The sequence below is a fragment of the Ammospiza caudacuta genome, chromosome 5 (genome assembly GCF_027887145.1).
Source record: "Ammospiza caudacuta isolate bAmmCau1 chromosome 5, bAmmCau1.pri, whole genome shotgun sequence".
In the NCBI taxonomy this organism is placed as follows: Eukaryota; Metazoa; Chordata; class Aves; order Passeriformes; family Passerellidae; genus Ammospiza; species Ammospiza caudacuta.
The window spans coordinates 3,519,520-3,544,022 of NC_080597.1; the positions used below are offsets into that span (position 1 = coordinate 3,519,520).

General features: G+C 39.6%; 1 protein-coding gene across 3 annotated transcripts in view; it reads left to right on the forward strand.

The window, feature by feature from the left end:
• Nucleotides 1-13,865, forward strand: part of LMO3 (LIM domain only 3) — a 59,285-nt gene extending 45,420 nt beyond the window's left edge. For all 3 annotated transcript variants that reach the window (XM_058804989.1, XM_058804988.1, XM_058804987.1), the window contains 2 exons: nt 695-820; nt 9,451-13,865. In XM_058804989.1, coding sequence (XP_058660972.1) covers nt 695-820; nt 9,451-9,556 — 232 coding nt within the window. In that variant the 3' untranslated portion in view covers nt 9,557-13,865. The remainder of the gene's footprint in view (nt 1-694; nt 821-9,450) is intronic.
• The last annotated feature ends 10,638 nt before the right edge of the window (nt 13,866-24,503 follow it).

The following is a 24,503-nucleotide window of genomic DNA, read 5'->3' on the forward strand; positions in this document are numbered from 1 at the left end:
CTACTCCTGATGTGACTATATATAGTTTACAGCCTCATTTACTTTAATGTGCTACCTGAATAACATAATCATAGCAATAACTACGGTATAGGGTTGTAAGGTGCATGAACCACTAATGCTTTCTGACGATTTAAATGACTTGTTCATAAAATGTTCTTTTAATAATAGTGGTAAAGCTTTTAGCACTAGATGTCAAAAATGCGAAGAATGTTGGCTTTTACAAGTGTTATTTCTTTTCTAGCTAGAGTGTGTTTTAGTAATAAGCAGTACCAAAAGCCAAGGTTATGTGGCTCTCTCCTGCACGGCAGGATCTAAGAAGAAGACTCTTCCCACTTATGCAAACAGCTTGACCTCTGCCTGCACAGTTATGTAACGTCCCTAATGTGTTTACTGTTTCTTTGTTTAGTTTAACAAGATGTTTCTTTTATCAAGAAAGGTCAGTATAACCTGCAGGAAAAAAAATATAGCATCACAATAGGTGCAATATTAGTCTGTCATAAAGCTCTCTTCGGCAAGGCTGTGTCTTTGTGCTGCAAATCGGGCAGAGTTGAAGCACCAAAGGCCAGCCTTTCCAAAAGGAGGTGTGCTGGGAAGTCAGCCAAAGACCAGGCTGTGGGGGGAAATAATAGCAAATAGTTAAAAAAATAAAAATAAAGAAAGTGAATCAAGAGTCTCTTTCTTTCTGTATCTCCAGGTTATTTGGTGTTACAGGAAACTGTGCTGCCTGCAGTAAGCTTATACCTGCTTTTGAGATGGTGATGAGAGCAAAGGACAATGTTTATCACCTGGACTGTTTTGCATGCCAGCTTTGTAATCAGAGGTAAGAGAATTTCTTGGGTCTGCTCCATAAGCTGAGTGCTAGCACTGGTGTGGGCACACATCCACTTTCCAGCAATAGAACCCCAAGATGGAGAGTAAAACCTGGATGCTGTTCCTGGGACTGATACAGAACATCTTCCATGACCTTGGCCAGAAAACTTTTTGTGCCTCAAGTCCCACATCAATAAAAAAGAGTAATGTTACTTCCTCTCCTTCAAAAGGCTGTCTGTCAGGTTTAATTAATTAATATTTATAAAGGTCTTTGAGATCCTTTTCTGCAGAAGAGCATAACAGTACCATTTGTCATTATTGCATTCATTTCACTTTAATTCTTCATTTTTATCACATGTATTTCTTTTAAAGTACACATTGTTTCTTCCTGTTGCCAGAGCTGTAATCATTTAAATTTAAAAGATGTTGTTCCCACCATTTCCTCTGTAGCAGCATTGGCCCTCTTACAGTCCTATTTTTATTTCCATATCCAAACGGTAGGTTATAAAAATCCCAGGGATCCAAACCTGACACCCTGTTCTGAAGTATCACCCATATGGCACAGTTGGAGAGCGAATGTCAAAAATGGTAAAATTGTAACATCTGATTTTCTCAGAGGTGAATAGAGCCAAGTTTGTACCAGCCACACTGCGAGTGGAGCTGGAGATTTCACCAGGAGCTCCATTTCTGACTCCACCAGAGATTAAAGCAGGGACCTCTATGAGGTCTAGGAAGTGAGAGAGCCAATTATGTCCACCCCTTAACGTCCCTATTATTTTCAGTTAGTTTTCAGTTATTACATGATCCTATTTAGCGTTTTATAGCATTCATTTTTTTTTCCTTCAGTTGGGAACAAACGCAAGATATACATTTTTACAGAGGCAATGAAAAATTAGGAAGATAATAGTCTGACATGGCAAAGCTAGACACAGCTCTAAATAAGCTTTCCTAACTCACCTTGTCCTGCAGTGTATTATTTTTGAACACTGTAGTCATTTAAAAATCAAACATCCCTAAAGAACCATAAAATGTACAGCTGCTAATAAGTGTAGCACGCTACAATTACGCTCTTTAAAAAAAGCCAAATTGACCTTTTTCATCATGTTGCATGGGAAATTAAAATACCAGGCAAGTAATAACCACTGCTTAAACTATATAATAATGCAAAGTAATTATAGGTTCTAATGCTATTTAAAGTCCTATATCAATTTTGTCTTGCCACAGAACTGAGAAGCTAAGCAAGGCAGGCAGAGGCTCCCACAGTACCCGTTTAAGAGACACACACACAGAGTGTCCTGGGTTTTGTTTCCTAAACCCTTCACATCCTGTTTTTTTTCCAAACCACACTTCTGGTATCATTATTAAAGCCCCTAATATATTTCTGTTTTTCGCTTCATTTATTACATGCCATAATGGGGCTGCATATCTTTAGTGTTGGTTATGCACAATTAGCACTTAGTTATTGTCTTGTCACTTCAGCCCATACAAGACAAACTTCTTTAATGTAAGAAGTCAGCTAATCTTCATCAGTCAAGCAAAGCAGACAATGTTTGTTAGCCGGAGTGCAAAAGATTTTCATCATAGTTAGCACGCTTGGATCTGAGGAAGTGAACTTTCTTTTTATTCCCCACCACCCAAAAAAACAACAAAAAAAAAAAAAAAAAAACAGAAAAAACCTCACAGCTGTTATGCATATTTTTAATATTCCTCTTTTTACCATTACAACTGCAAACTAATGTGCAATTTCACTTTGCAGCTAACACACATTGTGGTGTTCCCTGGGGCTGCTGATCCCCCTGGAAAAGTGCTGTTAGATGCTTCTGAAATGGAGCTTAACTGGGTTATTTAATAATTCTCAGCCTTTTTATTCCTGAGACTTCAATCTAATCTTTTATTTGATTTTTACTTTGCATGTATTTTGGGCAAAGGGTTGCTGAAATAGTCTTACAGGTGTCTTAGACTGAGAACAAAAGAACGGATTTACCTGAAATACAGTGTAGTTCGTCTAGTGAAAACAGGGAGTGGTTCCAGGTGTTTCAAAGAATTCCATAAATTCTCAGAAGTGACCCTAATCCTGATTCCATTGCAATAGCTCTCATGGAGCCTAATAAAGCAGACTGCTTGTAGGGTTCCTTTCTTCCTCACAATTTGGGACTAGTGGCCCTCTGAGGAAAAGATCCTATTTCATGGATGCTCCAGCATAGCTCTTCTGTGGTTCCTATGGCAAAGCATTCTCTCAACAATAGCTTCAAATCTTCTGTTTTTTGTCACTTGAATAACAATAAACCTCCACATTGTTAGACACCTGGCCCATCAGCAGCTTGGGGATTTTCAGATCTGCTATGAAACCTTTTTATGGTCTCTTTTAAACAGAAAAAAATCTTGTCACTCACCGCTTCATTAATAGTTTCTGTTGTCCTTTAGGATCATTTTCTCTTTCTCCCCTCAAGCTAATCAAAACCACACAGCAGATTCTGTGTAAGGATGTGTTTACAAGACTTCAGTTTAACTTTTTAAAGTTTCTGCTGCCCCTTTGTACACAAAAAAATGTTATTGAGGGGTTGTAGGTTTCCTTTTTCCTTTTGCTCCAGCCACTAACTGCACCAATATGCAATTTATTTATTGAAGACAACATTTTTTTTTCACAAACAGATCAAATATATCCAAAAATCACCAATAGGTGTGTCAAGGCTCACCACCTATTGCAGAACTTGTTTAGCCTTATTCCCCAAATGCACATTTTCTTCCCCCATTAAATTTTAAAACCTTTGGGTCCTTCTCTACAGTAGTTTTCCAGAGTATGTAGTGCTCTCTGGTTCCACATTTCATTTTCATTTTCTCCATTCAGGCTCTTTCCTAACAGAATTCCTGCAATGTTCATGAGAATACAGAATTGTTTCTTCAGATTGCACTGCTTTGCCAACACTCAATTTTTTTCTAATGTTCTGGGCCCTTGCTCCCTTCCATCTCCTGCTTTTCAAGCTAGGTAATATTTATATTAGCACACATCATGCTGCTCCTTGGGGCAGCCCATCCTTTGCTCCTGCTATTGACTGACCCTCACTTTCCTACCCTTTAAAGAGTTGGTCCTGGCCCAGAGAGATGCCTGCCCTACTTTGCCCAGTGCTCTTTGTGATGATCCAGTGATTTTTCTGCTTTTATGGACAACTCCACTGTTTGCTTTATTATTTCTGAGTGTCTACAGCTCACCATCCAGTGCACGCCTCGCTGTGGATGGTAATTAGGCTGCCTTCACTTGAGGGGACTTTTGTTCAGGCCATGAACTCCAGCTCTGAACCAACTCACAACATTGCCAGTGCCTTTATTGGCCTCCTGAATGTGACTTTTTCAGAGTGAGGAGAAAAAGGCATTGTCTCACACCCTGTGCTCCAGGAAGACAGACTGGACACAGCTCCTGAGCCACTAAGCCTCGTCCCCTGGTGTCAAACAGGCACTGTCTCCTATTTTCCCTTTCATAAACCTATTCAGCTCCAGGATCTAATTGCTCCAGCCAGACAGTTTCTGAGATATTTCCCCACTTTTTTCTTGATACTGATGCTTAAAGCTGTGGCAATTTTGTGAATATTAAGCTCTGCTCCTAGCCTAAAGGTTTTGGCATCCTCTTATCTCTCATGTCTCTGTCCAGCTTACTCCTAATTTGAAGTTTTTCCATCGCCTAAGTACCTGCAGAGCTTAGTGACAGCTTAATGGTGTGAGAGTGCTCCCCTTTCTTCTCTGTAAACATATTTAGCTTCTCCTCAGAAGCCCTTCACCCCACGTTGACAGTAACCTCAATACACCTCATTTCTGCTGAAAATTTAAAGGTGGAAGGGTGGGGGAAGGAAACCACTGGAAAAACAAACTTGTAAACAGACACTGCCTTTCACACTTTGTCAGGCTGCGTGTGTGTGACTAACAAAACGGAGTGGAAAATCTTGCAAGTGGGCTCAGCTGTGCCTTTTTTGACACTTTCGACACTTTTGACTGCAGAGATGATGCCAGCCTGCCTCCGGCTTTCCCACTTCCCGAGTTTGTGTGTCCTTCCTCTCACTCTGCCGCCGTCTTTAGCACCTTGTTCCCTGCTCCTGTGATTTTTTTCTCTCTGCCGTTTGAAGTCAGCTCAGAGTAGGGCTTAAAACCCCCATCTGCTATGGCTGAGAGGTGTTTAAATCGCCTGCTCTACCCTTCTCTCTGCAATTGCCTTTGTTTTAATAGAAACTGGGCTAAAAATGGTTACACGCTCATCGAAATTGCTGTCCTGATGTAGCTGTAAACACTTACCTCCAATATAAAGTGTAAAATGCCCACACAATGCTGCCTTTGTTCTCTGTCAAGCAGGGAATACAATGCCAGGGACATCCTTATTTCAAACACCAATATTAGATTTTTGCATGAGTGGTCATTTTATAAATTCTGAAGGCCTGAGTACTGCTTATCTTCATTGTCTGTCTCAAAATTTAGAATACAAATTAACATATTGTCCATACCCGCCTTTTTATAAAACACTGCATGAAAAGCATACCCAGTTGAGGTTTGCCATTTGAAGTTGAGCTGGGATTCTGTGTCTGTGTATTCTGGTGAAAATGTACAAACTCAGGCGCAGCTCCCACTTTCCAGCCTTTGAAATGGACATTTTGACAGAACCCCAGGACTAATAAACCACAGGTGTGGACTGATGATCTGTGGTGTAAAAGAGTGGCTTTGTTCTCTCAGTGATGCACATAGGTGAACGTTAACGTGAGTTCTGCTGGAAGCTCAACATTTAAAAAGAGGGGAAAGGGGAAAAGAGAGCCCAAGTTACTGATTGCAAAAAGCAGAGGGGCAGGGTGTGGGTGTGGTAAATCTGAACTGTCTTAATCCTCAGGAAACCAAGTAAATGCTTCCAGATTTTATTTCTTTCCATGGCCACAAAGATCTGGCATTAACAGAGGAGGCACACATGAAGCATCTTCCTTCACAGCAATATTTCTCTTGCTTTCTTAAGTAGTCTTCAGTACCTTGACATGTGTCCTGTGCATCAGAAAAGATGACAGACAGCAGTGAGATCTCCTTAAATATCTGTTCTGAACAATGAAAGAGCTACTTCTCAAAATAGAAGTTTTATTCTTCTTGTGATTAGTCTAGGCACACCTTCCCTTCCAAACAAGGTTATAACAGAGGTCATTTTGTAATATAAATGGCCTTCCTTTTGCCAGAGTAAAATATGACAGGGGCTCTAGGATGTAGGTTAATCATAATGGTCATTCTACTAATGTCACAGTCGTGTCAAAAGTACTATTATCAATTTATGCTGCTCAGTCCAATCTGGCATGTTAATGCAGCCTATTGTATATTCTTTCCTCTTCATCTTGCATGCCTATTAAAAAAAATTGGGTGAGGGTTTTAGGGAAGGCTGAAGACTACCATCTGCCTGCTAGAAGAGTAATAATCTTGCCTAATTATATACTCCCAGCACAGTGGCATCTTAACATGCTCCTCCACTCCATTCAATGTGTGTGCCCAAATTGTGCCCTGATTTACATCCTGTGCCAATTCCATAAAAAAGCTCCAACCTTAGTGGGAGGCTAGGCTTCAATTTACCCTCCCATTTTAAAGCTGAGCCAGGTTTAAATCTTGCAGTGTGCAAGCCCAATATGAAGTGGTTACAGCTCTTTCACTTCAGGAGAGGCTAAATCTGGTTTTGAGAGTCAAATAAGTTTGAATATGTGAATGGCCAGAATTCCTCATACTTCATGTGCTTACTTGCCCTGTCCCATTGCACCTGGGAGCCAGCACGCCAGGATTATAGGTTTTTCACCTGGTGCTTACCTCTTTGTCACCTAATGCATGCACAATTCACACATTTAACACCCAGGGACCTGCACAAGCCAAATATGCTTGTCACCGAGCTTGTGCAATATGAAAACAGCTTCAGAATGCGAACCCTTAGCATCACCAGCAACAAGTTTCCCCCGAGGCACAGGGGACCATCCAGAGGATGCTTTCCCATGCAGGCAGACCCCAACCCACAGGTTATCAGACAGACAGACACTGGCAGTCTGTCCCCAGGACAGCTGCACGCTTGGAGCACAAGTGGAACCATGTGTGTTTGATGCCACTCGTGCATAAAGCTGTCACACGCCAGCACACACACAGGTAAAGCACTTCTGACTCCTCAGATCAACATTGCTAAATAAAAGGCATTGACACTTTGTATTGGGAAAGGCACCCTGACACTCCTGGGTATCCCCTGCAGTTTAACTCAAACTGTGTCGCTGCTCTGAGGGCTGGGGAACAAAAATCCTTCAGCCAGGGTTTGGATGCAAACGATGTTGCACAGAGCCACATGTGTTAAATATTGCCATGCAAGCGAACTGCACTTCAGCAGCGCATTGTTCATCTACTAAATGCCTTAAAAAATTACTTTGCTGAGTTCTGTCTTACCCTGGAACAAAAGGAATACACACAGCTGAACAGCATTCTCAGTTCAGTGTTTTCTGCTGGGTGCAGAGCTGGTTTCATCTCCCACTGATGCACTGGTGGATTTTCTTTGTTTTTTGTTGATTTTAATGTGACTTCTTTGGGAAAAACAAATGTTACATGTTGGCACTGGTTGCAACTCTTTTAGCTAATCTTGTAAGGTGCACAAAAGAATTTTTCTCAGCATTGCTGTCAATGGACAAAAATACAAAAGATGGAAACTAGAAAAAAACCACACAAATTATGTATGAATTGTGTATTTCAACATAGCTACTCAAAATAATTTTGTGTTGTTAGTAGCCTAGTATACCAGGATTGGGGTGGGAAGAATAATAGGGACCTCTACATTCTGTAAAAGAGTGTTAACCATAAATAACTTAAAGATTTCAGAATCCTCCCATAATCTCTATTTTCAATCATCATCAGCAGCAGGCAGTAATCCCACAGAAAAAAAAAAAAAAAAGTCCACAAATAAACAAACCAATTTTCCTTTAAGAGCAGAGCTAATTCTTTTCAATCCACTTTTTTATTACACTATTTTCCCTCTATCTATTTAGCTAGCATAAGGATAAATTTCCAAAGCTACCCAGTTGGAAAATAAATGGGTTCACTGTTTGTCTAGCATTCCAATCTTCACAAATGTAAATCAGTCCAACTGCTACTCATTTAAACCTCCAACTTCACAAAACATTAAAGGACTACTTTCCATACACAATTTAATCTGTAACAATTCACCAAGATTTTTGCTCGAACATCATTAGAAATTGACTATCTGATAAAGACAGGCCACTATCAGGGGTCAGCCTGTGTCATTTATGGAGTTTTATTGGGTCAACTCGAGCAGGCACCACTATTTGAAGGTTAAATTGTTACAATTAAATACATATCCAGCTATTCCCAGAGCTGCTCTGCTGTTAAATCTACCGTAAACAACACAAGCATTTATATCTGACCCTAATTGTGTCCAAGTTGTCACCATTTGGAAATTATATAAAAAAAGGACATTATAATCCCTTACACATTAAACAATACCTCGTGTACTGAGATCCATAATTAGCTGGTTTCATTTATTCACATCAGTGTTAGGGGGTTCATTTAGGTTACTTTCTTTCATTTTAATTGGAATAAGGCAAGCAGTGCCTCCCAATATATTTCATAGCTGGAGAGTTCACTACAAACAAAGCCATGTAACCCTGCCAAGGCAGTCACTAGGGAAACTTTTTCTCTGCACTGGCCCCATTCACTTCTCCCTAAGCATCTTCCAGAAGAGTGGCTTTGTCAAGGGGAAGAAGGACTGCAGGGTGTGTCAGGGAAGAGCCCTCTTAAATTCAAGCATATATTTTTTAGCTGGGAAATCCTAGTTTAATCGAAGTTTGAAGTCAGCCAGGCAGGAGCATTAACATTGTGTGATTGTCCTGCTCATCAGAGAGAGGCAAATGCAATCTCTCAGTGGTGTTTTGCAGCAATCAGATGGTTCTGATGCACGTAATACCATAACAAGGTAGGTGCACTGATACCATGAGAGAGTAGTTAGCTGAGTAACTAAATTTATAATCAAATCCTACAGAAAAAAAAGGAAAAAGGGTTTTTGTTTCCTGCATGCCTGTGTGTCTCTGGTTTACATATACTTTACAGCAAGTTGTGTGTGTGTTAAAGCAGTTCTCAGAATCACCAACTAAAATCAAATCTAGTGAAATATCCAACTGTATATTTCACTAGATTATTATAACAAGTTCTTACAAGGACACAAGACAAACACAAGATATCTCAGACAAGCTTTCCACTGCATGCTTTGCACATGCTTTGCACTGCATGCTTTGCACATATTTTGTCTTCCTTCTGGTTTACAGGACATCTACTTTTCACTCCGCTCAGCAGCCTGGGATATTTATTGTGTTTTTAGCTGTGTGCCAGTGACCTGATCCAGGACTCCCACAGCCCGCACTGGGCTTTGAATGAGGTCTTTGGCTGGGCAAGCAAAAGTGCCTGAATGCACCAGATTTTGCTGAAAGCACACAATTAATTGTGGCACCAGGACAATTCCTCTGCTGGCCTTTCCCACATGCACATCTGGGCGCTGTCCAGCCAGCACTTGCTCTACAACCCTCAACCTGTAAGACCATATCCCACCATTCACCCTCAAACTCTCTTTTTCTCTTCTCTTTATTATTTCAATTTCAGATTTTGTGTTGGAGACAAGTTTTTCCTGAAGAACAACATGATTCTGTGCCAGACAGACTATGAGGAGGGTTTAATGAAAGAAGGTTATGCACCCCAGGTCCGCTGATCGGATGCCACATCTTTGAGAATAAAAAGCACTACTTTCTTTTATCTTTTTTGCTCAACATGTATATAAGAAATGACACAGGAACCTACTGAATAGCATAGATTTAGGGAGACAGAATGGTTGCGTGAAATAAAAGGCGGACTGCATCTGTATGTAGTGAAAATTGCTCCAGTTCAGAGTTGAATGTTAATTTAAAAAGGTACTGTATATACAGCTGGATTCTTTCTGCTTGCTCTTGGGATTTTCAGTTTGTTTGGGTTTTTTTTTTTTGTTTCTTTTTGTGTCATTTGGCATGAGATGTTTATTTTGGACTATTGTACATAATGTATTGTAATATTTGAAGCACAAATGTAATACAGTTTTATTGTGTTACCATTTGTGTTCCTGTTTGCTTCTTTGTATTGTTGCATTTAGTACAATCAGTGTCTAAACTTACTGTATATTTATGCTTTCTGTATCTACCAGCTATTTTAAATGAGCTGTATCTTTCTAGTAAAAAGCATTAAAGAGCAAATCCCAACCATTATGCTACATTTAGAGCTTAAGAATACTGTTTACATTAAAACTATTTAGAAAACTAATAACTAGCAGCACCTGCTGCTAATGATGCTATGGTTAAGGGTCTATCAGCACTTCTCTTATAAGCCTCTATTTTTCAGGGGTTAAGCATCTGCTGTTTAATTGCATGGATTTTCCTCAAAGAGCACTTTTATTTTACTACAAAATTTTGAAAAGCAAATCTGACTGGTTTGAGCTATATTATAAAAGGTGCAAAAGTTAATGATTTTGGGTGCTGCTTTTGTGCCCCTTAGGCATTCCAAATGCCTGAATTTGATTTTTAATTTAGCTGGAAAAAATTAAGCCCTAATGCAAACCGGTGCCTCTGGGTTTCTTATTTTATATATATATATATATATATATATATATATATATATACATATATATGTATAAATATATATGTTATTTTTCTGAAATCATTAATTTGGGGGGGAGGAAAGGGAGAAGATTTTTCTTGATATGCATTTTAAAGAAGTCTTAAAATTTGAGGGGTCTCTTTCTCCCTCATCTCCCTCTCTCTCTTTCCCTTTTTCTTTTATTTTTAATTTTTGAATTTTATTTTTTTTTTTAATCAGGGCTTAACCCTAATATGTTTTCTGGGGCTACGTCCTCAACAAACCCTGGAAAAAAAAAGAAAAAAAGTGAAAGTAGAAGGCACTGTAAACACCCCCTCTGAGGGTCTATGTACATTAAGGAAATGACCCTGAGCTGACACTGGGAGAGTGACTGGTTGCTAATTACCCACCTCCGTGAATGCTGAAGGCAATTTAAATGCTGATGTGGATGGGACAAAACTTTGCAATAGCGAGCAAGAGCTACCACACTCAACTGCACAGGTACCTTGCTGCCCATGCCAACATCCTACAGGTTTGTCCCATCAATACTGGCAATTAAAATCCTTTTGACAGAGGTGGGATCGCTGCTGACAGCTCCTGTTGGCAATCAGTTCTTTTTCTGGGAGAGGTGGACCTCTGTTTTTGAAGCCATGAAGCTATTGCATCAGCAGGACGTCCCTAAGTGCTCACGCCCCTGACAGAGCTTACAGGTGTTTGGCAAAGGAAAGCAGGATGAATGTTTAAAAAGTTGTTCAATGCATATTTATGTCTTGTCTGTTTGCCACTGTAATCTAGCTCACTGGGAAAACAACCTGTATTAAAAACAAACAAACAAACAAAACAGTATTAAGAAGGGGGGAAAAAAAGCCAACAAGAAACCCACTATATACCCTGTGTTTTTATGAAGCTAAGCTCTTGTTTTTATTTTGAGTATGAACCCATGACTCTGCTCAAGTTGACTGCTGTCCTTCCCTGCTCTTCCTGTCCTGTTGCAGTTTCAGCATGTTTTTGCTGGGGATGGTCAAAGAAGCCTTGTAATGCAGTGGGGAAATTCCTTAAGTGTATGGTAAGAGCACGCTGCACAGTGGCTTGACTTAGAAATAGATATTTAGTTTTAATGACTGTTGTTACAGCGTATTTTTGTTTTTTTTTTTTTTTTTCCTGGCTGTGAACTCTATTGAAAATAAGCATGGCTCACAAAACTTGACTCTAACTCATACAGGACCAGAAAGAAACGCAACAGCTCCTCGGGCTGTTCTTGTTAATTAGAAGAAATAGCTCCACATAGTTTTTCAAATTAAATTTAGCCCTCTTTTGTGGACTATCTTCCTTCCTAACCTTGAGCACAAGTGTCTCTTGCACTCCCTTCCCCAGTCCCTTAATGTCTTTGGGATAACGAAGCAGCTGGTGTCAGAGGCACCATTAGGCTCTCACAGACCCACTTCAGAGCAATAAACAAGCTGTCCTCTCCATGAAGGTCAGGATGGACAGAAAGGGAAGGATCATATTCTCTTCTTTTGAAAATTTCAATGCTCTCCTCCAGCCCCTCTGGGGTCTTTCCATTAGAAATGGGGAAGATCTCTCTTCTGCTTTCCAGCACTAGGCTGCTGAGCACATAGAAATAAGAAATAAGAAAGAAAGGTCCTTGACTCTGACTCCCTGTGAGCTTGGGCAAGTCACTCCACTTCTCTGTGCCTCAGTTGTCCCTATATGTCCCATGGGGCTGATGGATACAGTGCTTTTGTAAAGCATTTTTGGCTCTTCAGAAAACCAAGAGCCACGTGAATATTACAATGTTGGGATGTTGGGACACCCTGGGAGGAGCAGAGCATTCCCAGGAGGCAACCACAGATCTGAGGCAGGAAACACCAACACCAGCTCAGCCTAAAGAAGGCTTGGCTTGGCTGGGGATGATGGCAACTAAACACTAACAGCGCTGTAAATGCTCAAGGAATCTCTCATTCCCACAAAGTGCCACTGCTCAGCTCTTTATGGAGCAAATGAAGAGAGGGAAATGGGAAAAGAGTGGCTCATTACTGCATGCTCCATTGCTCATATGTGCATTTTGTGACCTAGGCTCAAAGTGTGGAAGAGGAAGGTGGTCCTGCTAGGGAGGAAAAAAAAAAATAGTCTCACCATTCTGTCAATAATTCATGCAAAGATAAAGAAATATGGATATGTTTGCAGTGCACAATGGTATGGAATTGCTTTGAGCACTTTATGCTCATCTATCTTATTCACATACATACCTAAAATTTGTATGTAAAGGAAACAGAATAAATTTAAATTTGATGTAGGTCAAAGATCAATCACACATTTTCCTGTATTTCAAACTTCCTCCTTGCCTGGCTGTTAAAATAATGGCTGAGAGTTGAACTATTTAATGGAAACATTTACAACTCCAATAAAGTACATCATCAAAAGTCAATAGTGGAGAGAGATTATCTGCCAGGCCACTTTAGTGATCATTTTGACAAAGGTCTAGACCATTCCTTTGGGTTGCTTTTTGTTATCTGCCTCGGTTCCCCTTCTCCATCACTGTGTGTGTCAGCAAGCTGTCTGCATCCAGCAAACCACCTTACAGTGACCCTGCCTCAGTGTATTTGCCAGGCAGGAATGCTTCCACTTGTGCCTCCCATCTTCATCTGCACGCATCGTGAAGTTTAGCCAGACAGAAATAATAATAGCACCAATATTTTTATTTTTTTTTTAATCTACTGTGGATGGCTGGTTTCGAGCCATGTGGAAAAGTAAAAATTATCAAACCTTGATTTTCAACTGTAAAAAGCTCCTCTGACAACTGTAACCTGCTCTGTCTGTTATCTGCCACAACTGGTGATGGATCAAGGCAGCCTGGATTTGGCAGAAACTGTGACCAGGGCTAAAAGTTGATCTATTTCATGATTGTGGTTTTCTATCTTCTGGGTTGTTTGGTGTTTGTTTTTTTAAGCACGATTTCATGTTTTCCTATCCTCCCAAAATGTTCAAATTTTTTGCTCACATAATGTAAATAAAGGAAAATCATCCAGCAATCCCTCAAATGTTCCTAATTGCCTACACAAAAAATGACTTGGGGAAGATAAATTGAAAAGTGGTCAGTGAGAAGGGAGACTGGGAAAAAGAAACAAACAGGGACTGTGGCAAGGTTTCGACTGTACAGATTTTAAAGTACTTTAAAGGCTTTTTTCAACGTAATATGCAGCAGCTTCTTATAATTTTCTCAGCAGTAGGTAGTTTACAGTCATCTGTACCTAGAACAAATCTTGTCAAAAATGAAGGTCTGTAGTGATTGCTGGGTATAATTTTATACATTTAGCTGATTTTTCTGAAAGCTTCCACTGTGCTGCTGTTGTCAGACTAAATTATCAATTTAGCCATTTGTTGTTCAATGAATAAAAAACTCCTATGGCATTGGAGATGTTGTGGTTTCAATAAAGCAAAAGCTTTAACAAGTCAAACTATACAAAGCAAAGTGTGTACTGTATATAAGAACAGTGTTTTTATTCCTTTAAATACCACTTTAGATCAAAAAAAGCCAATCACATATTCACTTAACACATTCCTCCTACTTCAGGCCAATGATGCAGTCCAAACCTGTTTACTGCTCAGTACCTTGCAAAAGGAAACCAAAATACAATATGTGCAAGGTAATAGGCCATTAGCACAAACATGCTCCCAGTAAAAACCCTTTGTGTAGGCACCTTTCTAAAAGCTGCCAATTGTGGCTGATAGAAGTATTATAAAGGAAGTGATTTTAATACTATTTAAGGCATTAAAAGCTGAAGAGTATCTGTTTAAAGCATTAAAGTAAGAGCTGCATGTATCTAATACCTTTTAAAATGCCCTTCTGCTGATTTATATTCATCCTGAACCTGCTAATAATGAGTATACATAAGCAAATACCATCTTCCACCTATTCAGCATGTCATTGATATGAAAGCCCCAGAAAATATCTCACGTAATCAGTGTGTTCAGAGAGTTATCTAGCACAAATTACTCATTAACTCAATAGCACATAATAAAAAAGAACATCAATTAATTAATGAGTCACCCTCAGATCACTTTGATTACAACACAGCTCTGTTGAAACAGCGGTTATAAATGGAGCTGCCTCTCTTTATTCATTGTTTGCAATTGGCCCATTATTTTGCAGAGACCAGTGTCATATTTAACACATGCCTGCAGGTAATTGTGTGATTAGTTTCATAAATGAAGATGCAGAGGGAGAGCACGGAGCGTCTTGCTCGGCAGCAGAGTCGGAAGGTGCGGGAATGCGGAGCTCTGCAGCATTCATGGGGGCAGCCCTTTCTCTCCCTTCCCCTCAAAACCTTCACTGCACGGCCCTGGTGACAGGACAACACCCAGAGCTAGTCCTGCAGACCTCTAATCCAACAAAAAAATCTCAAAACCCTGGGAAAACACCCATGATTTGGGCCTCCCTCCTCCATGGATGTCGGTCTCTTCTCCCAAGCGGCAAACAGGACAAGAGGAAATGGCCTTGAGTTGGGACAAAGGAGGTTTGGATTGGAAACATTCTTTTACCAAGAAATGGGTTGTCAAGCACTGGAAGAAGCTGTGCACCATCCCTGGAGGTGTTTGTGGATGTGGTTCAGTGGTGGGCTGGGCAGTGCTGAGTTAATGGTTTGACTCAATGACCTCAGAGGTCCTTTCCAACCCTAATGATTATTGTGAAGAGGCCACACTGCCAGCATTTCACAGCAAAGAGCACAGAAACAGAGAGATTAGGTGGGCTGCTCAGGTCAGTCAGCAAGTCTGCCTCCCTCAAACCCCATTGTTAACATGGCTTGTATCCACCCCACCCCAGGATTGCAAAGACGGGCTCCAGGGCAAAGCTTGGAGCAGCAAATCCAAACTCCTCTGTGATGCTCAGAGTTACCAAGGAGAGGCTGAACATCCAGACTTCCATTGTGCTGAATTCAGTTTGGTGAATATGAGCTGGAGGCCTGGTTGTTCAGCTATTTTTTTACATTTTTTTAAGGAAAGATGAATGAAAGAACACAGGGTTACCAAGGAGAGGCTGAACACCCAGAGTTCCATTGTGCTGAACAGACTTTGGTGTATATGAGCTGGAAGTTTGGTGAATATGAGCTGGAGGCCTGGTTATTCAGCTAATTTTTTTTAACATTTTTTAAAGGAAAGATGAATGAAAGAACACAAAGTCACCACCTAAAGTTCCTAAACTATCTTGGTTAAATGCCATTCCAATAAGCGTACAGTGTAATTATAACAGTTCCCTTAGGTAAGTAAGAAACATCTGTTAGTAACACATAGCAGGTGTTAGCAATTACACATACTGATTTTTTTTAAAGTGTTTTTAATTAAAAAGAATTCTGTTTTCTGAAAAGGAAAGCGTAGTAAGTCCAAACAAGCTTTTGTTTGTGTGGCTCTAGATCATATAATATGCAAAACGATAAAGGTAAAATCAACTTAAATTAGCAAAGGTTTGCACGTTTGCCTCCAGTTTATTGCAATCAAAACCAAATTGGGACTCACGGCATTATTTTAAAGCACATAGCATTAGTATTCTAAGCAAGGTCTCATCTAATGCATGAAATCCATACAGTTCATGTAAACCCTAAACACAGCTAAGTAGAACATTTGAACCTGGGAAGATTGCTATAGTTAAGCAAAATATGATAGGTACTGTAAGAGAGGGGAAAATTGCTAGGAAATTCTGTATAATAGTTTCTTCAGAATGCCTTTGTCCCACTACAGGGAAACAATGTCTAGATTATGTTAAAGCAAAATCAAACCAGGTTGTCAAATTACTTTGAAAAAACTAGCCAAGAACAATTTACATTTAGCAAAGTGATAGGCTGTGCCACTGAGAAATAACAAGCAGGAGCCACACGAGAAGGCCAACCAGTTAGAGGTGGTTTTAATACAAATTAGAAGATAACTACATGACAAATTTGTTTCCCTGCCCCAACACTATCTTTCCATAGATGCCAAAATGAGGATATCAGGAGGTAAATCTTGCCATAAACTTTGGCTTCCTTTTTGTATGAAATACATAAACAAAGGAGTTGGCAGGGAAAAGAGAAAGAAGCAGCACCATTAGTACAACCTGTGGATTTGTCTTTGTACCCAGCTGGGATCCAGGTTGTGCGTGTTTGTCATACACAAAACTGTGGTTCCTTTCACAAAAATCTCAAAACTTCAGTGTGGAAAAGTAGTCTTTCTACCTATGGTCTACAGCAATATGAAATTAGACTATTTTTCCTTATGTTCTTCCTAAGAGCAGAGGGTTTATGAGGAGACACATATACAAAATAATGGGCATAAAAAGCCCAATCAGTAAATTGTTAGGCCAAAGACAAAAGAAGTTGATATGTATTTTTTTCATCTGAATACACAGATCTGAAAATTAAGACCAGATTTTTAACATTTTTATGCTTCCAGAAAACTTAGGTTTTTTCCAATGTTATCCATAAGTATTTCTAAGCATCTTTATTCCTTATTCAAAATAAATAACTTTTGTTTAGGCCTTTTTTTTTAATGTCAAGAACATAAAACTACTGTCAGTGACATCCAGTCAATACACTGTCAGTACTAGTACCAAAATTCTGGATTAACAGAATAAGAAAAAAACAATATATATCTCCCAACTCTTGGAGTTACAGCATAGGAACTTTTAGGCACATAATACACAGCTTTATTAGCTATTCACAACTGCAATATAAAATCCAGGTATCCAGATCAGATGTCCCACTGCTAACCAAACACAGGAGCTGTGAACAATAAAAAAGTACCAATAGCTATAAAAGCATTTTGATTGTTTTGTTTGTTCAAGCTGAAGCAGAGCATTTCAGTACTCCTCGTACACACTGCCTTTCTGGAGTGCAGTAGCCTTGTGACAATGAGTACATGCTAATTAAAAATAAATAAAAAGCTGATAAATGCCAAATAAATGCCTTCAATTTAGAATGACAGGCTCACATCTGTTCCTACATCTCTCAATCACCATCTAAGTGATAAAATATCACCACTAAGACAGCAGCAGAAAGGAAAATTTCTGCTTTGGCCTCCCATGCCAGTTTATTTTGGTGACATTACAACAGGCTATTCTTCTCCCTTCTCCTCAAAGTCCTCTTAAAACTTTTGCCATGTCTTGTATGGCCAGCTGAAAAATCTGAAAGATCCTGATCCTGGAGCCTTGAAAGTCATCAGGAAGCAGCTCTGAGGCCATAATGCACAGGACCATCATGCTGCTGGCATTTACTGAGAAAGGGAAGCAACACAGGAGTGCCATAAAATTCCAGGGTTGCAGTCACCCTTACCTCATCCTGTGGCATCGTAATAGGGAGTTTATGGAGAGGTTGGATTTTTAAGGGCAGGCTGGGTATCAATTTGGTCCAAAGTTTTTATTGTTCTAATGAAGTGTAACAGCTCTAATCTATTTTTAGGTGGTGGCATTTCGAGTCTTTCAGCTCCTCAGTTCAAGATCCATAATGTGGAGATAATGCACCGCTTTTCTACCTGGCAGGATGTGTGAGGGATGGTAATTGTGGGAGTTTTCAACAGCACCAGCTGAGCATATGAAATAGCAAAGCAGGAGAACAGCAAAATATACAAATTGTAGCTTACGAATTGCCTAAAAATCTCTAATTGATGGCAAAGTGCTGGGGAAAAGATTGCTTTGCCTTTACTTTTTCTTATCACCGCTCCAAACTACATTTTAATAGCCCCTGACAGAGACAGACACTTGGCCAGACAAGAACTTTGGTCTGATCCAGAATATTCTCCCCTGAGTTTCTATAAGGACTAATACAGTGAGAAAGAATGAGGCAAGGAAAACAATTACAATCTCTACAATTTCACATTCAGGACTATTCTTCAGCAAAGCATATGCCAATTATGGCTGCCTACTTCTCAAGCCATTATTAATTGGTTGATTACACAAAACAGAACTGGATGAGATGTGACCTGAAAGAGAGCAAATATTTCAGGCTAAATCCACAAGGATGAAAAGGTTGCAGCTGTAATTTAAAAAGATGATACTTTTAGGCCTGTATGGCTGTGTTTTCTTATAGACCCTAGCAAAAAGAAAACCAAACCAAATCCAGCCACATCTTTAGGGTGTCTTTTGTGTCCAACCTACTATGGCCAAAGACCACTGGGATCAAACATGTTTTGGTTCTGTTGGAGAAAATGAGTAACCAATGCAGCAAATCTTTCTCCTGTGCTCTTTCACCTGGATAATTTAGTTTTTTAGTAGAAAACTATTACCCACAGCATCACCCACAAAAGCAACTTCTTCTATCTCCCTGAAAAAAATAAAGCCAGTTTAAATTCAATTTTTCCTACCTCATTCTCACCCAAGCCCAAACCTGGCAAATCAGGACTCTGACATTGGCTCTCTCCTTGTTATTGTTCACAATTAATTAACTAAGATAGACCAAAAATCTTTCCATTACAAAGACTTGATTTGGACACATCTCTGATCATATACAAGGCCCATGAAAATCAGATTAATTCTCACTAAAATCAAAAGAGGTGCTGTTGGTGGCAGAAGCAGACAGAAGATTTTATCTCTGGGAAGAGTAATGGATAGCAGGAGGCAGCCCTCTGCCATTTTACATCAATTTTTTGCCACAGCCCTGGCTAATATCCTTAGCTAGTCAAAGCATTTAGTTTCTCACAGAAGGTCTCTGAATAACATGCAAGATGTGGCATACTGACTTTCCCTCAACACCCCAGCCAAAATTTGAATGTAGAATTTGAGAGCTGAAAACTGACTCTGATAAGCTATCATGCTCCCTGATCTCTCTTGAAGACACTGAAAAATGATCTTTCTGGAGGTTTCTCTTCTGTATTCACATATCTTGCTCTCCAATAAGACTTTAGCCCATTAGGTATCGCTAATCCCTACACACCTGTGATTAGCAAAATTATCTATTTCTACAAGCAGCAGAGGAACCCAGCAAAAACTCCCATTCAAAAATGAAGCACAAACAACATAAAAATGAGAAATTTGACTTTTACTAGTCCTAGAGCATCTTACCCTTTGAACAGCAAGCCAGTTAAAATAAGGATTTTGAAAACTAAACTGTGGCAGATTGTTGTAGCAGATTCTTTCTGTCTGTAGGAAATTCCTATGCCTTTATCCATCAGTCTTCTCCCACCAGAAGACCATGGACAGAATTTTGGCATCATTGGAGGTGCTGAAGGGATGGGGCTCCCAGGTGCACATACCTGGACACTGTTGTGATTTTTGGCCTCTGTGACCACGTGAGACAGAAATGAGGGGCAGGCTTCTGGGGAAAAGGATAAAATCCAATGCGACAGCCAACCTTGCTCCTCTGTCAGAGCCCACTAAGACATTTCATGGCTTCTCAGAGGCTTTGCTGAGCCTTTCAGCCCAGGTAGGAGCAGCCACCTCTCAAAATTTCATTCACAAGAATAGAAAGAGCTGGGGGCCAGGTATTTGTCACTGATGGCTTGTAATTGTTCTGGTTTTGACCTCTGGGTATTCATTTGGACATTTTCTCTTGGAAATGCAGGTTTGCATTGTTTTTTTCTACCTTTTACCACCCTTCCCAATGTCTCCTCCCAGCAAGCCCACAGCTCTGCCAGCACACATTTAAAATGCTGAGGCAACGCCAGTGGCTGTTTCAAATGCAAAGGGACAGAAAGGATTAGTGCTATCAAACTTTTTATTTTAATGGTAGTTAGACAAGCCCCAGGCATATTTGCACCTGCAATTGCTTGCTCCTTGCACTGCTGTGCCCCATAGATCTGCTTGTTTCAATTGACCCTAAGGCAGTAACCTGCAGAATGTATCCATAGCGTTTTCTGCTTTCTGCTGACACATTTTCAAATCACAGATTTAATGGTCATAATTCTCACATTTAAAAACTCAGACTGTGCAGTCCAGTGCTGTATTTATTTCCAGCTGGAAAAACAAAGTCTTGTGTTGTCCAAAGCATCTGAGCTGCAGAAAAATAAAGGAGTGTGTGGAGTTGCTTGGGGTTTTTTTCCCCCAGATTTTAATATTTCTACTATTTACTAGTAGCAATGGATTTACATGTGCAGGTGCACTATTACAATTTTTTGAAGCAAAAATAATTAACAGAAGAGAGATCAGGGAGGAAAGGTGAGAGAGGAATCATCATCATCATCATCATCATCATCATGGAGGTAAAATGGATTCCCTCCAAATCACAGAAGTCAATACCCATGAAAAGCAATGGATTTACATGTGCAGTTGCATTATTAAATCACTATTAAAATTTTTTGAAGCAAAAGAATTAACAGAAGAGAGATCAGGGAGGAAAGGTGAGAGAGTAATCATCATCATCATCATCGAGGTAAAATGGATTCCCCCAAATCACAGAAATCAATACCCATGAAAAGCTAACTCATGGGAAACCCTTATCACACACCATGGAAAAGGTCCTGCTTCTCCCAGGGTCAGGTTGTACAGATTTGTCGTCAAATATACAGGATTATCTCACAATATTTCCTTAAAGAAACAAATTCCCTATCAGTGGGGTTATATACAATAAGTATTTGCAGAGCAAACCTGCAGCCCAGTATTAAAATCACTTTTACTCTCTCAAAAATACAAGCCATGCAAAAGTTCCTGACTGATTGCTTTCTGCCTCTCTCAGAGGAGTCTGCTGCACAGACGTTTCAACCTTGAAATCCCCTTTCCACTCCTTTTTCCCCAGCTTTGCTTCACTACCATGGATGAAACCTCACCTCTTGGTCGGAGCTGCTCCAGCTGAAAAGGACGAGGGATGATTCTGCCCCTCTGGAGCCAGTTAAGAAATGTTTTGACTGGAGCATCTTGTAGTGCTTCTCTTTTTCTTTTTTTTTTTAACAGTGCCTCTGCATTATTGATTTTGGGGGTTATGTGTTACAATATAGAAGGGTAGAAAGGATTTTTTTTTTTAAATGCCAAAAAGACTATAATGTTTTTTAGTTTGTTTTTCCTTTGCCAGAGGGACTAAGTGCATGCTCAGTCCTTCAGTTCCTCGTGCTGCAAGCTCAGAAGAAGCTCCTGTTTGCATTTCCTTAATTAGCCTTTAACTTTTTGTGGAGGCAGAGAGAAAATATTTCAATGAGTTTTAAAGGCTGCCATTTCTGTGGCAACAGCCATAAACGGGGATTATGTAGGTGCCAGAAGACCTTCAGAACAGATGTGTCCTCTGGAAAAATAAGTGATGTTTATAGTGCCGGAAATCATTTGCTGCAGATTTGGGGAAGGGTGTCTTTCTACTGCCCTTTATCCCTATCTTCAAAGGGGATTGTGTGGGAATACAATTGATTAATAGATAGGCATTTGATGGAACTAGCTCATCTTTCTTTTTCAGAGAAGGCAGCCTCAGAGCCTAAGGATAGGAACATCCTAATTTGCTGTACAATCAAATAACCCAGCTCTTATTGTGGATTTCATGAATATGTTCATTTAGGCCATTGAGCAGCAGGGTAGTAAGCTCATAATCGACTTTAACATGTGAAAAGTAACATTAGCAAGAGTTTCACAGGTTTGATAACATCAAAGTAATGGACGAATTGATATAATTGGCAAAGATAAGAAAGAAAATCACCATACTGGATCAGATTTCCTCTGTACCCAATATCCTCCTTTTCCAGCTGCTCTCGGATCCTTTTGTAATTTTCAGGGAATTTTAAAAGGTGAGACTTGTTTCACCTCGTGTGCCTGCATCTCTCCCATTTTTGCTGCATCCCAGGCATTGTGCAGAGCATCCCATCCTTGGGACCTTTAATCCTGACTGGAAAGTACCAAATATAAAAGAAACAATTTCTCCTTTAAAGTCCTGGAGGAGATTCCCTCTAGAAACTGGAAACATCTGACTCCAGCCAAATTCCAAAAGGGCTTTTCCTACTTTCGCAAGGAAACTGGGATTAAACCAAAATGTCCATTTTGGATGTATCCGTTTGAAAGAGGGATTAGTCAAAATATTTTGAATATTAATAAAAATATTTCAGACATATATGTCTGAAAAGACATCAGGATATAGTCAAATTATACCTAGAACAACTTCATGATACTGGCATCCTGTATAGACGTGAATCTAAGCATGCAATTCCATACAGAGGTGTTACCTTTGTGCGAGCAGTGTTTGTCACAGAGATGGTCGCAAAGAAGGTCAAGAAGGATTCTAAAAATATTTAAAATAAAATAAAATAAAATAATAATAAACCCGAATTCCAAAAAAGCAAATGCTAAAACCTCCAGAAAGTTTATTGCTGGCAGTAGGTCAGTCCTCCCGGGCGGCGGAATGAAAAGTAGTGGCAATTATCAGCTCTGCATGTTTGCAGTCATTAGGGATCTCTAACTACCTTTAATCATGGCTACGGTTCAGCTCCCCCAGGGCCAGGGGAGCGAGCATCTCCACCTGCAGCCCGTAATTACAGCCACGCTGCTGCCCGGGGCCCGGGACCGTTGATGCTGATGCTGCTGATGCTGCTGATGCTGCTGATGCTGATGGCACCGAGCAGCTGCCAAAGGGGGCCTTGGAGGAGCTGCTGGCACAAGGGTAACACCTTCCTATGAAATTGCGTGTTTGTGGTCACATCTATGCAATGCCACTATCATCAAGTTGTTGTAGGTGCGATTTCTTCTTGGTGTAATTTGGTTTAGTAATTTTCTCATTCCCTGGATATTTTGGTTTAATCGCCGTTTCCTTAAGGAAAGTAGGAGATGCTCTTGGGACAGGATTTGGCTGGGGTCAGGTATTTCCAGTTTCTAGAGGGAATCTCCTGGAGGACTTTTAAGGGGATTTTTTTTTTTTCTTTTAAGGAGAAATTGTTTCTTTTATATTTGGTATTTTCCAGTCAGGATTAAAGGCCCCAAGGATGCTCTGCACAACGCCCGGGGTGCAGCAACAAGGGGAGAGATGCAGGCACACGAGGTGAAACAAGCCTCACCTTTTAAAAACTCCTGAAAATTAAAAACTAGCTAAAACTATGAGTGCTGGATTGTATTAAACTGTGAGAGAGAAATTTTCAAATACAACATTCCTAAAAAAAAAATTAAAAGAATGTTTAAATTCTGTTAATTTTAACATTAAAACATTCTGCTAATTTTTATCATTAAAATATTTATTAAAAAAAAACCTACAAACCCACAAAGAAACAAAATCATCAAGAGCAACAACAAAAAATTCCCACCAAAAAAATTCTTAACAAAATTCTAAACAAATTGCCTTAAAAAAATTTTCACCCAACAAAATCCTCATCCCCTACACAATGTTTGATTGCAGTGCACAAACAGCCATTTTTTAAGAGACAAAAATTGTTAATATATTTATGTTAAAAAATCCTGTGAAAAGTAAAATATTCTATTTTTCATCATAAGTATAAGATTTAAAGGAAGTTTAATGCTCCATTAATTTGATTTTTTGATTTAAGTTTATATCGATTAAATTAGTGGGGCTTGTTTTCATCACTTATTTATTATCATTAGTAGTAGTAGTAGTAGTAGTAGTAGTAGTAGTATATCACCATGGCCAAATCAAGCTTTTGTCTTAATCTTTTCAGTGCCTTGAAGTGAGGAAATGCCAGTTTAGTTGCAAAAAATGAAAGCGTGTTGAAAACTTCTCTCACATAAATTGGCCAAAAATGTTTCTAACAAAACCCCAAAGAGTGTGAGTTGAGATTTTTGCCTTCTAAAGGTGAAATGGGTCATTTTCTGTCCAAAAGATGAACACTTTTAGATGTGATATGAGATGTCCACAGAGGATCTGTGAATTCCAACACCCACAATAGACTCCTCATGTACTACACCAGCTAACCCTTCCTGGCCTTGTCTCTAAGAAAAAGGCAATTATAAAATAAAAATATTTGCGATTATTGCCAATCTGAAGGCAGTCTGGTGTATGGTAATTTAGCAGCTTCCAATGACAATTAACTTTTTGCTTCTGCCCACCTTTTACTGGTCACCACAATATACAAATTTTTTGTGATTATATGCATACATGTTGGGTCAGTAAAAATTAATAATTGCAAGATTATTTCATAGACTGTTCAGAGCCAAGTCAAGGTCAGAGGATTCCCCTTGA